The 13,232-nt window shown below is 50.2% G+C and overlaps 1 protein-coding gene and 1 pseudogene across 1 annotated transcript; both read left to right on the top strand.

Moving 5' to 3' along the window:
* Nucleotides 1-11,196: 11,196 nt before the first annotated feature.
* On the top strand, nucleotides 11,197-11,335 carry LOC125555125 (small nucleolar RNA Z247; annotated as a pseudogene).
* On the top strand, nucleotides 11,272-12,020 carry LOC147977340 (uncharacterized). Its single transcript, XM_087519957.1, has 2 exons — nucleotides 11,272-11,806; nucleotides 11,980-12,020. The coding sequence occupies exons 1-2, from the start codon at nucleotides 11,272-11,274 to the stop codon at nucleotides 12,018-12,020; spliced, it is 576 nt and encodes a 191-aa protein (XP_087376083.1).
* The last annotated feature ends 1,212 nt before the right edge of the window (nucleotides 12,021-13,232 follow it).

The following is a 13,232-nucleotide window of genomic DNA, read 5'->3' on the forward strand; positions in this document are numbered from 1 at the left end:
CTTTTTCTCACCATCCTCACCGACCACCTCAATGTACCGAGACGAACCGCACTTCTTACAGTACTTGTCATCCGCATACTCGTGCCTAAACAAAAGGCAATTCTTCGGGCAAACATCTATTTTCTCATAATCCATAGAGAGTGCCTTCATGATTTTCTTTGTATCGTACATGCTTTTCGGCAGTTCATGACCCTCAGGGAGGCTATTAGCCCATACTCCCAGGAATGCTTCGAAGCACTTCTGGCTACAGCCGTACTCAGCCTTGACTGCAATCAGTTGCGAGATGGCATCCAGCTGAGATATTTTCGCACCCGCATAAAGAGGTTTCTTCGACGAGGCCAAGACCTCCAAGAAGGCCTTTGCGGTTGCCTCTGGCTCCTCCGGTTCATTCTCTGAAGGTGTCGCATTTGCCGTTTTTGCAACAATGACATCATCTAGCATGTCCCTAACCCCGTCGTCCTCATATCCATCGATGCGTTGTCGCATCACCTCCTCTCTACCACGGTCCTGCTCGGCTATGTTTATCGGCGGCATGTCAAAGTTTGGCATATATCCGTGCGTGCGAAGGTGCTCACTCATGTCCGTCTGATTTCTACGGTGACGTCTGGCACATCTCGCACAGGGGCATGGTGGGATAATTCTCATTGGACGACGGAATATCTCCTTCAAATACACATCGGTTTTCGCGATCCACTTTGATGTTACTCGATTCCGACGGATAAAACCACTGTACATCCACTGATTATCTGCCATCCTCTGCTTTTTTGCAACCCACACAACATAATTAAGGATTCACTTAAATTAATCACATCAAATTTTCAGTTTCTACCGCGTTTAATCCACCTACATCTCTAATAGGTAAAGATGGGTCCTAATCCCACCCGAGGATGTGTAGATTGAGTACGTTCTCCATTCTACCCCGTTCCGAGACAAAATTTCGGCAGCACCTCCCCGCTGTTCTCCAGATACACGTCTCGGCAAATAGCCGAGAGAATGTGCTCCGAAGAACAATGGGGAGGCGCCGCCGAAATCCTGTCTCGGAACGGGGTAGAACATGGAGAACATACCCAATCTACACATCCTCGGGCTGTCCATGGAAAGCGCTGGACAATCCAAAAGAGCTGCGGTGATAAATATGCAATTGAATGCATATTTATCGATGCAACCCTTTCGGACGGGAGACGCCTAGGTTACGTCAGTTGACTTGAGAATGAAATCTAGTGATATGAAAAATTGGAGGAGATGGACTTGTAGCTCACCCTCGGCTGTAGAGGAAGTAGTCGAACAGCAGAGGGATGCTCAGGGGGACCAACACGTCGGACAACGGTCACTCCAATGAAATGCGAAACCACAAAGCCTGCAAATTCCATCGCGACAAAAAATTAGAACATCACAACTCATAGAGCATATTTAAAACATTTAAACATGCATTCATTTATTTTTGCATCATGTAGGCAAAAAAACTAACAACATTAACAATATATTCATCATCGTCATGACATATTCATCATCATCATTATCACCTATTCGTCTAACCAAATTTTTTTACTACCTATATTCATCATCGTCATCACATATTCATCATCGCCATCACATATTCATCATCGCCATCACATATTCATCATCGTCACCAATTTTCTTTTTCAAGGTATGCAACATATAGCATCTCATCTAACCAATTTTTTTACTAACTATCTACCTATCTATCTACCTATCTAACTATCTATCTATATAGCATCTCATCTAACCAACATATATCTATCTATCTAATTATCTACCTATCTAACTATCTATCTAACTATGTATCTAACTATCTAAATACCTACCTAAATACCTATCTAACTATATATATCTAACAAGCTACAAAATTACTAAAAAACACTAAAAACTTCAAAAAAAAACACCTTCGAGAGGGCCGGCCAGAGTTGGGGCGGGGAGGCGTAGGGTAGGGGCGGGGCGGCCGGCGCAGGGTCGGGGCGGGGCGGCCGGCGCGAGGTCAGGGCGGGGAGCCGCGGGGTCGGGGCGGGGCGGCCGGAGTGGGGGCGGGGAGGCGCGGGGTCGGGACGGGGCGGCCGGAGTTGGGGCGGGAAGGCGCGGGGTTGGGGCGGCCGGAGTCAGGGCGGGGCGGCGCGGGGTCGGTGCGGGCGACCGGCGCGGGGTCGGGGAGGGGCGGGGCGGAGTCGGGGCGGGGCGGTGGCGGGGTCGGGGCGGGGCCGCGCGGGGTCGGTGCGGGGAGGCGCGGGCGGCGGTGGGCTCGGGGCCGGCGGTGGCGTGCTCAGGGCGGGCGGCGGAGGTGGTGGGCGGCGCGGCGCGGGTGTGGGTCAGGGAGGAAGGGGGAGATGGATGGCGAATGGGTGGTGGGGGCGAACCGCCAAGGGGATAAGGTCGGCCCTATGCCGACGGCCTGGCCGTCGGCACAGGCCTGTCCCCTTTGCCACGTCATCGATCCGTGGACATGTGCGCTGCTATGCCGACGGCTAAGCCGTCGGCATAGATACTTTGCATTTTTTTTATTTTTTTCTTATGGCATTTTTTTATTTTTTTGTTACGGCATGTGCTGCACCCCCCAACACCATTCCGGCAACCACCCAAAGATACCCTCCGTGTCGGCCCGACGTGGCCATTTCCCCCCTCCGGGACACGGCGGCGGCCACGCCCTTGAGGTCTACACGGCAGGACGGGGGCACTGCGGGTAGCAATGCCACCGGAGCGTCGCACCGGGCCCTCATACATGTGGGGTGGTGTGGTGGCATGTCCGAAGAGGCGGCACGCGTCTCCGGGGTGTGCCCCCCTCACGGACGGCGCCGTCGCCGGCACCTTGAGGGGGGAAACGGACGCGTGGGGTCTAAGCGGAGGGGATCTTGCTGTGGGTCTGGCCCGGATGTTGCTCCAAAGTGTTCCTATGGGCTGACCTAACACAACCGGGTGGGGAGGTCCACTGGTCAAAGCCCGTCCGTGCAAAGTCAAAGGGCTAGATCCCGTGGTCAAACGCTACAGGGTTAGGCGGGACGGGGGCCCTAGACCTCCAGCGCCGGGCGCGTCTGGTGAGACTACGGCTGGCCGCGATGGAGGACCTCGGCCCCGACCTCGGCCTATTGGGGGTTTGCCGGCGACCGCAGGCAATCAACCACGGGCTCCACCTCCGCCCCATTATGTTGCAAGGCCGACGCTATACCCGTCCGATACGATAAAGACTAATTAGCATTCTAACAACAGAGAGCCCAATGATCCGCCCCAAGGTCAGTGGGGGGATGATGGGTTTGATGCGTATGGTGAGGGACGGCACCGTGGCTCCTCGTCCACGGGAGGAGGTCGTGGCTATGCCTGGCAGAGTGATGGGTCGACGGAGAGACCGTTTCTCGGCCCTACAGGCGGTTTTGTTGAGGGAGCCTCAGACCCGGATCACCGTCAGAGAGGTGGCTTTCGGGGTCATCGTGGAGGTCGGGAGGAGGCCGTGGGAGGAGGCCGTGGGAGGTTTCGTCGACCGCCCCCGCCTAAGGCAGTTGTTGAGCACGCGGAGTCAGTACCGGAGCCCCACCACGCGCCCACTGAACTTCCTCCCCAGGCGATGGAGGTGGTGACTACTTTGGCCAGTGTGGAGGTTCCTGAGAATGGGACTATGGCCGAGGATTCTGGCAGGTCCGATGCTGACAAGCTGTCCAAATATGCGCGCAAAAAAGAAAGGATGATGTGCTACCGTTGTGGGGAGAAGGGCCATTTCATTGCTGAGTGCATGGCTGAGCTGTGTGAGACATGCGGCAAGCCGGCTCATCCCTCCAGTGAGTGCCCGTTCTTGCGTGACCAAGCTCCCTCACTGACTGTGTATGGAGTCTACTGTGCTGAGCTTATGTTCTTTGAATCACCGGCCGCGCGAGAGATTCCGGATGAAACCCCGAGTTTGACCACCGGGGTTGTGAAAGCTACCCACGGAGAGGTGACTGAGGCTCAGATCGTGCAGAGGCTTCAGGAGCTGGCTCCGGGGGACTTTCGATGGGAGCTGGTGGTTCTCGAGGATTAGGTCTATAAGGTTGATTTTCCCACAGTGGATGACTTGCAGCGGTTTTTGAGCTTTGGTTTGTGTAGAGTTCCTGGCACTTCATGCATTCTGGAGTTCCATGAGTGGAAGAAGGTGGAGCCTAAGGGAAAGCCGCTTACACAGGTCTGGTTGCGGTTTGTAGGGGCCCCGTCTAAGCCTTTGCAGGATGTTCGAGTTGTGGCCAGTCTGGGTATGTTGGTTGGGAAAACGGAGAGAGTTGATATGGCTTTTACTCGGGCTCATGGGGTGGCCCGGCTTTTAGTCAGTGTTCTTGATATTGAAATTCGTGCCTGATGTGGTCAACTGGACTTATAGGGGCGAGGTGTTTCCGCTCGATATTGAGTTTGAGGACACAGATCTGTTTGCAGATGCGGTTAATGGGAATGATGTTGATATGCATGAGGGTGATGGCGATGAGGGCGCCAATGGGCCATAGACTGATGAGCCCACACAAGAGGGGTCTAACGGTTCTCGCCCAGATGCTCAGCTGCCCGGGGAGGGGACCGGGGTTGAGCCGGCAGTATCGCCATCGGTGCCTATCACCTCGTTGCGGTTCGGATCCTTTGAGCCAGCATCAGCGCCACCTAGACTTTGGAGTGACCGGGTGGATTCTGAGGATTTGTTCGAGTGCACGCTTCCTCTGTTGGAGTTTGAGGGGGCTGGCGGTTCTGGACGCTTGGTGAGGGACTCATCGGCGAGGACTCTGGATGGAGTCGGGGTGGGGGAGCCGGAGGTCGCTTCTCTTTCCCCTCCTCCTCTTGTGGTCGAGGCTCCGGTGCGGATTGCTACCTGTGGGCTGCTGTTGGGGGGAGGGGGGTCGGGGCAGGAGGCCTTGATGTCTCCCCTCCATATCCGGACGCCAGTGACGTCGGTCACGTCGGGGTCGGCCAACGCCGGGGGAGGGAGCCCGAGGCAGGTGGCCTCGGCTCCTGCTACTCCGGTGGAGGCGGCGACACCTGCGCCATCTGCTGCGTTGGGGGGGGGCAGGAGGCCCTGGCTCATCCTTCTTCCCTGGCGGTCTAGAAGACCGCCTCTTCTTCGCCGACACTGTCTGCACCGGCGGATGGGGAGGGGGGAGGGCGCGGGCAGGCGGCCCCCGTCATCCCTCTCCGTTCGCACCGGTGGCAGCGGACCCCGGCGTGGGCCACCTGTCTGTGGGGCTTGGGAGCCCGCAGCCGCCTCTTCTGGTAACCTCAGTTGACCCTTTGAGGGACTCAGCGCCAGGCTTTACGAGGGAGGAGGTTGTTGCTTTTGGCGGGATCCCGGACCCCGTCTCGACAGGAGGACGGATGAGTGCTCACATCCACGAGCTCCCGGAGGTGGATGATATGCAGCAGCGGTGCGCTATGAGGGCGGCCAAGCTTCAGGAGGCTGCATCATCCTCTGGTATGTCCGTCAACATATCTAACTCTTTATTGCATTTTTCTAATGAGGAGATTATAAACAATGCAAACCAGTTAGGAGTTTCACTAGGTGCCACGGATAGTGAGATCACTAATTCGGTCAATGATTTGTTAGATTTGGAGGCGGAACGTGTCTTAGAGACTATTCGTAATCTTGCAGCAGTTAAACCGATGAATGATGATGAGATTGATGCGTTAGGGGTTAGAGTGCTAGATAATCTGTGTGCGGATCTAGCACCTCCAAATCATGTGTCTGAGGATGATGATGTACCCATCGAAAATGATGCTGATAATTTAAGTGAACCCGGTTATGAGGACCGAGCGGCAAAGCCTAGTAAACCAAAACGTAAGTGGAAACGGAAAATCTATCCAGATTCCGCAGTTCATAGGAGTGCTAGGATTCGAATCACTAAAAAAATTCCATGATGAATTATGAGAGGAATCTTTTGGAATAGCAGAGGTCTGAAGGACTTGGCTAAAAGAAGGTTCCTTGCTGAGGCAGCTTTAGAGCAGAAGTTAGATTTTGTTGCTCTATCGGAGACTGGTAGAGAAAACTTTGCGCCCCAGTTTCTTTCTTCTCTTGTGGGTGGTATTGATTTCGATTGGCATTGCCTCCCTCCGCGAGGAAGATCGGGTGGTATCTTACTCGGTGTGAGATGCGACTCACTTGAAGTTCGAAGTGTAGTGATGGGTGACTTCACGGTGAAGTTTCGAGTCAGGTCTAAGATAGATGGTTTTAACTGGGCTTTGGTGGCGGTTTATGGTGCCGCACAGCCCGAGCTTAAACCGGAGTTTCTGGCGGACCTTGTTCGAATCTGTGGGTCAGAACATCTCCCAATTTTAGTTGGAGGTGATTTCAATATCATCAGAAGGAGAGAGGAGAAGAACAATGATAACTTTGATGGTAGATGGTCGTTTATGTTCAATACCATTATTGAAAGCTTGGATCTGAGGGAGATAGAGCTTTCTGGTAGAAAGTTTACCTAGGCTAATGCTCTGCCAAACCCGACTTATGAAAAACTTGATCGAGTTCTTGCGAGCGTGGAGTGGGAACAAAAGTTCCCTCTGGTTACGGTGCAAGCTCTCTCGAGGGGAATATCCGATCACACACCCTTGTTCGTGGACTCAGGGGAGCCGAACCACGTGGGTAACAAGAACACCTTTTCTTTCGAGATGTCATGGTTCGAACGCGAGGGGTTCTTGGACTTGATTGCCAGGGAATGGGCTAGAGGTGCAGGAGGCACGACTGCGATCGAGCATTGGCAGAATAAGATTAGGCATTTGAGAAGTTTCTTACGGGGTTGGGCTAAGCACCTCAGTGGTGTGTATAAGATTGAAAATGATAGACTCCTTTCTCTTATACAGGCCCTGGACATAAAGGCCGAATCCACTATTTTACTGCCTAATGAGCTTCAGGTTAAAAATGAGGCGGAGAAGAGGTTGAAAGAACTGCTCCGCGAAGAAGAATTGAAGTGGGCTTTGCATGCTAAAGTACGCAAAGTGGTCCAAGGGGACGCGAATACTCAATTCTTCCATTTGATAGCTAATGGCAAGCACAGAAAGAAGCGTATCTTTCATCTTGAACAAGACGAGGGCACTATTTTAGGACAGGATAACCTAAAAACATATATTACCGAGTATTACAAGCAGTTATTTGGACCTCCGGAGGATAATTGTGTGTCCCTTGATGAGTCCAGGACTGAGGATGTGCCTCAGCTATCGGCTGCCGAAAATGATATTCTGGTTGCCCCGTTCTCAGAGAAGGAGGTGTTTGATGCTATTGCACAGATGAAAAACAATAAGGCTCCCGGACCGGATGGATTCCCGGCTGAGTTCTATAAAAAGTGTTGGCACATTATTAAGGGGGATTTGATACTTATGTTCCATGATCTGTTCTCTGGACAGCTTCAGTTATTTCACTTGAATTTTGTAACTATCACACTGCTTCCTAAGAAGACGGATGCTGTGAGAATTGAGCAATTCAGGCCGATATGCCTCCTCAATGTTAGTTTCAAAATTTTCACCAAGGTAGGGACTAATAGGCTCACATAGATTGCGCATTCTGTGGTGCAACAGTCCCAAACTGCTTTCATGCCGGACAGAACTATCCTTGAAGGGGTGGTCATCCTGCATGAAACGCTCCATGAAATCCAGTCCAAAAATTAGATGGAGTAATTTTTAAGGTGGATTTCGAGAAAGCGTACGATAAGATCAAATGGCCATTTCTCCAACAGTCATTGCGTATGAAAGGTTTTGATGAAGCCTGGCGCCGACAGGTTGAATCATTTACGCAAAAAGGTTGTGTGGGAATTAAAGTTAATGATGACATAGGTCATTACTTCCAGACACATAAAGGCCTAAGACAAGGAGATCCGATGTCCCCTATCATGTTTAACATTGTGGTGGATATGTTAGCAATTTTGATAGGAAGGGCTAAGGAAAATGGTCACGTAGGTGGATTGGTACCTCATCTCGTTGATGGAGGTGTATCCATCCTTCAGTACACTGATGATACAATTATCTTTATGGAGCATGACTTGGCCAAGGCGAGAAATATGAAGCTTGTGTTATGCCTATTTGAACAATTGACCGGATTAAAGATTAACTTTCATAAGAGCGACCTGTTCTGTTTTGGTAGAGCCAAAGATGAACAGGAGGCTTATAGGCAATTGTTTGGGTGCGAGTTAGGAGAGTTACCCTTCTCTTACCTGGGTATTCCAATCCACCATTGTAGGTTGACAAACAAAGAGTGGAAGTGCATCGAGGACCGATTTGAGAAGAAACTGAGTTGTCGGAAGGGTAAGCTCATGTCATACGGAGGCCGATTAATCCTGATTAATTCGGTGCTCACGAGTATGCCTATGTTTCTCCTATCGTTCTTTGAGGTCCCAGTTGGTGTTAGGAAGAGACTGGACTTCTATCGATCGCGTTTCTTTTGGCAGGGTGATGAGCTTAAATGAAAATATCGGCTTGCTAAATGGGATATCATCTGTAGACCGAAAGACCAAGAGGGTCTCGGTATTGAGAATCTAGAAGTTAAGAATAGATGCCTTCTTAGCAAGTGGCTGTGGAAGCTCTCAACGGAGAATGATGCCATGTGGGCTCAAATTCAAAAACTTTGTCCCAGGTTACAGTCAGGCCGACTGATTCACCTTTTTGGAAAGGTCTGATGAAAGTCAAACAATCTTTCTTTAATAGGATGAAGTTTGTTATTGGAAATGGCTCTAGTACACGTTTCTGGGAGGATACTTGGCTCGGCGAGACACCTTTGGCCATCCAATATCCGTCTTTGTACCGTATTGTTCAACGACGTGAAGTGTTCGTCGTCTCGGTATTTCAATCTATCCCCCTTAATATTCAGTTCCGACGGACGCTAGCGGGCAATCGTTGGGAAGAATGGCTCCGTTTAGTTAGGAGACTAATGGAGGTCCAACTATCTCAACAACCCGATGAATTACGTTGGAAATTGACTAGGTCTGGAGTATTCACTGTTAAATCAATGTATATTGATGTTATTAATTCGAACTCCATTCCTACCTCTAAGCATGTTTGGGCTGTCAAAGTTCCTTTGAAAATAAAAGTGTTTATGTGGTTTGTCCATAAACAAGTTATTTTAACCAAGGACAACTTGATAAAGCGTAATTGGATAGGACCTACTAGGTGTAGTTTCTGTGATCGGGATGAGACAATCAAACATCTCTTTTTTGATTGCCCGTTGGCCAAAGTACTTTGGCAGACGGTCCACATTGCTCACCGAATTCTGTTAACACGTTATTTGGGACATGGCTTAATGGGATTGAGCCTGACTTAGCGAGACACATTCGGGTTGGAGTTTGTGCTTTGCTGTGGACTATCTGGACCTGCAGAAATGATTTGGTTTTTAACAGAATATCATGTATTCATTTTTTGCAGGTTTTATTCCGAACTACGGCTCTAATCCGTTCCTGGTCGCTACTCACCCAGACGGAGGCCAGGGAGCACTTGGTTACTGGGTCTTTCCGATGGGAGATGGTAGCTCGGGATATCTTTAACCGGTTTGGATGGCGGTCATGTAATAGGATAGGCATGTAGTTTACCTATCTAGTTTTAGCCAGCCGGTTGTGGCGTCTTTTCATGGCTAGTGGGTGTTTCTAGCCCTTTTTGGCTCTGTGTGAGCTTTCTTTTGCTTTTTATTACTTTTTGGAGACCTTGGAACCATGTTTGCACTGCTTTATTTGTTTAATAAGATGGCCGTATGCATCTTTCTGATGCAGAGGCCGGGGATTTCCCCCTTTTCGAAAGAAAAAAAATCTGTATGGTAGATGCTATTGGGTATTAATGTGGGGAAGTCCTTCGCCGGAACTAAAAATGAAGTGTTGAAACCCGTGAACAACGTGGGATCTTTGAGATTGTGTACTTTGGTGAGCTTTTGTTTATCAAATTCAATTTTGTAGACAACAAAGAAAGCTGTCACACGCTCTTTCTCTTCTTCTTCCTCCTCCTCCATAGTCTGCTCATCATCCACCTCCTCTTCCACCGACACATCTGCAATGTCCACCTCCTCCTCCACTAACACGGCTGCGTTCTCCGCCACCTCCTCCTCCTGATTCTCATCCTCCTCCACATCCACCGACACATGTGCATTCTCCAACTCCAACTCCTCCTTGTCCTCTTCTGTTTCAGTCTCCGTCTGCAAATCCTCGCTCACCACTTCTACCTCTTCACGCTCCTCCACATCAGATTCTATTTCTTCCTCCTCCTCTTCTGTTTCAGTCTCCGTCTTCAAATCCTCGCTTACCACTTCTATCTCTTCATGCTCCTCTCCATCCGATTGCATTTTCTCCTTGTCCTCCTCCATCTCTATCTCTGCCTCCACCATCTCTAACTGTTCTACGCCCGCATCGACATCATTATTGTCGTCGTCCTCCACCACTTCCTCGTCATCCTCAAGATATCGATCCCACCTCCATATCTGAAAAATATCTCCCCATGGTGCCTGTACAATATACTTGTTAAATGATAGGCTTGTAGAGAATGTATAGGCTAGTATTTTGTGACATGTTGTCACGTATTATGTACGCATACATGTAATCTTGGGCTTGCTGCAGGTTGTTAGCTAGGATAGGTTTATCTTTGTATAGCTTGGAGTAGAGGCCAAGCCTAGTAACAACCTGCGCAACTTATCTTGTATCTTGACATCTCTATATAACACGAACGCGTCCCTGCTGAACAACATACGCTTCCACAATTCTCTTTCTTTCATGGTAATCAGAGCAATCCTCGAGCTCATCCATGGCGACGTCTTCAAGTTCCTTCCTTTCCTCGCCATTCTCTCACGCTGCCATAGAGAAGCTTACCAAGGGCAACCAAGCCCTGTGGCGAGCGACCGTGCTCTCCGCCATCCGGGGAGCTCAGATGGCGAAGTACCTCGACGTTGAGCAGCCGCCGCCACCCACACAGATCGATGTGGCCTCCGCCGACGGCAAAACCACGACGAAAGCGGCGAACCCTGACTTCCAAACCTGGTATGCGCAAGACCAACAAGTCTTCTCCTATCTCCTGACGACTCTTCCTCGTGAGATAGCCATCCAGGTTGCGTCCTGTCACACCTCGGCGGAGCTCTGGAACACGGTCGAGGGGATGCTTGCATCTCGCACTCGATCGCAGACCACCAACGTCCGCATCGCCCTCGCTAACTTGCAGAAGGGCAACCTTTCCATCACCGACTACGTCGGGAAGGTCAGAACCCTCACCGACGAGCTGATCGCCGCGGGGAAGAGGGTGGACGAGGAAGACATTGTCTCCCACATCCTCGCCGGACTCGATGAAGATTTCGATCCGGTGGTTTCTGCTATGTGCTCCAGGGTGGAGCCGGTCACTGCAGCTGAGCTTTTCTCACAGCTGCTCAGCTTCGAGACGAGGCTGAATCTTCGTGGCGGCGGGTCGCAGTCCTCCGCCAACAGTGCCACCCGAGGCCGCAAGCAAGGCGGCGGAGGTGGTGACCGCGGTCGCAGGCAAGCTGGCAATGGTGGTGACCGCGGCGGCCGTGGCTATTCCAAGCCAGGAGGTCATGGCGGCGGTGGCCACGGCAACAACAATGGAGGCGGCAGCGGAGGCAACTACAACAACCATGCCTCCGCTTCTCGGGTGCAATGTCAGATCTGCGGGAAGATGGGCCATCTGGCATGGAAGTGCTGGAAGAGGTATGACGAGTCCTACCAAGGTATGGAGGAGAAATCGGCCAATCTTGCAGCTCCACAGTATGGCGTAGACACCAACTGGCACCTTGACAGTGGTGCTACTGATCATATCACGGGTGACCTGGAGAAGCTGAACGTGCGCGATCGCTACAACGGCAATGAACAGATACATACTGCAAGTGGATCAGGTATGGATATTAAACATATTGGTCGTTCAGCAATTCATACCCTAGATCGTGATCTCTACTTGAACAATATTCTTCATGTACCTGAATCCAATAAAAGTCTCATCTCTGCTAGTCATCTTGCCATTGACAACAACTCCTTTGTTGAAATTCACCCTTATTCTTTTTGTGTTAAGGATCGGGGAACGAGGAAGGTACTACTTCAAGGCAAGGGTAGGAGAGGTCTCTACCCGATTAGGCACACGAGCACCGACGTCAAGAAGCAAGTGCTAAGTGCTACCAAGTTATCTCCGGATAGGTGGCACCGACGTCTAGGGCATCCCTCTTCTGTCATTGTTAGCAAAGTCATTAGTCAAAATAATCTGCCGTGTGCCAGTTCTTTCAATAAAGAGTCTGTATGTGACGCATGCCAAAAAGGCAAAAGTCACCAACTTCCTTATCCAAAATCAATAAGTGAGTCAAAATTTCCTTTAGAGCTTGTGTTCTCTGATGTTTGGGGTCCTGCTGTGGAAACAATAGGAAGAAAGCAATATTATGTGAGTTTCATAGATGATTTCAGTAAATTTACATGGATCTACCTTATCAAACACAAGTCCGAGGTGTTTCAAAAGTTTCATGACTTTCAGAAACTTGTAGAGCGACAATTTGATCGCAAAATTCTTGCTCTCCAAACAGACTGGGGAGGGGAGTATGTTAAACTCAACTCCTTCTTTACCAAAATAGGTATATCTCATCATGTCTCCTGCCCTCATGCGCACCAACAGAATGGTTCAGCTGAGAGGAAGCACCGCCATATCGTTGAAGTAGGTTTGTCTCTTCTTGCTCAAGCTTCCATGCCCCTGAAGTTTTGGGATGAAGCTTTCATTGCCGCAACCTACTTGATAAATCGGATGCCTAGCAAAGTGATCAACTTTGAAACACCTCTTGAACGACTTTTTCATGAAAAACCCAACTATTCTATCCTGAGAATTTTCGGGTGTGCCTGCTGGCCCAACCTCCGACCTTACAACAATCACAAGCTTCAATTTCGCTCCAAGCAGTGCACTTTCCTTGGGTATAGCAACCTTCACAAAGGCTTCAAATGTCTTGACATTTCCACCGGACGTGTTTATATTTCAAGGGATGTTGTGTTTGATGAAAACGTATTTCCTTTCTCTACACTCCATCCTAATGCCGGTGCTCGTCTTCGTGTTGAGATCCTCTTGCTTTCACCAGATTTATTAAATCCTACTGATCAAGGGGGTGAACATATTGCTAATGATCATTTGTTTAATAATCCTAACCCTAACGGAGACAGCAGTGAAAAAAACAGCACTCCAAATTGTCATGATTTTATGCCGCAGCAGGAGCAACAGGAAACGCCTGGTGCGGAACACGAAGCAGATTCGCCTGCACCTGCGGGCGCGGATCCCGCGAGATTTGGTGGCAG

This window comes from Triticum urartu, chromosome 4A, assembly GCF_056163025.1.
Source record: "Triticum urartu cultivar PI428250 chromosome 4A, HENAU_Tu73, whole genome shotgun sequence".
NCBI classification, from domain to species: Eukaryota; Viridiplantae; Streptophyta; class Magnoliopsida; order Poales; family Poaceae; genus Triticum; species Triticum urartu.

What these genes read in the sequence shown, in the direction of transcription:
- LOC147977340 (XM_087519957.1), top strand. Translation starts at nt 11,272, where the DNA reads ATGTGCTCCAGGGTGGAGCCGGTCACTGCAGCTGAGCTTTTCTCACAG. An exon ending in ACATACTGCAAGTGGATCAG is followed by an intron (nt 11,807 to 11,979) that starts GTATGGATATTA and finishes TTTTGTGTTAAG; the next exon opens with GATCGGGGAACGAGGAAGGT.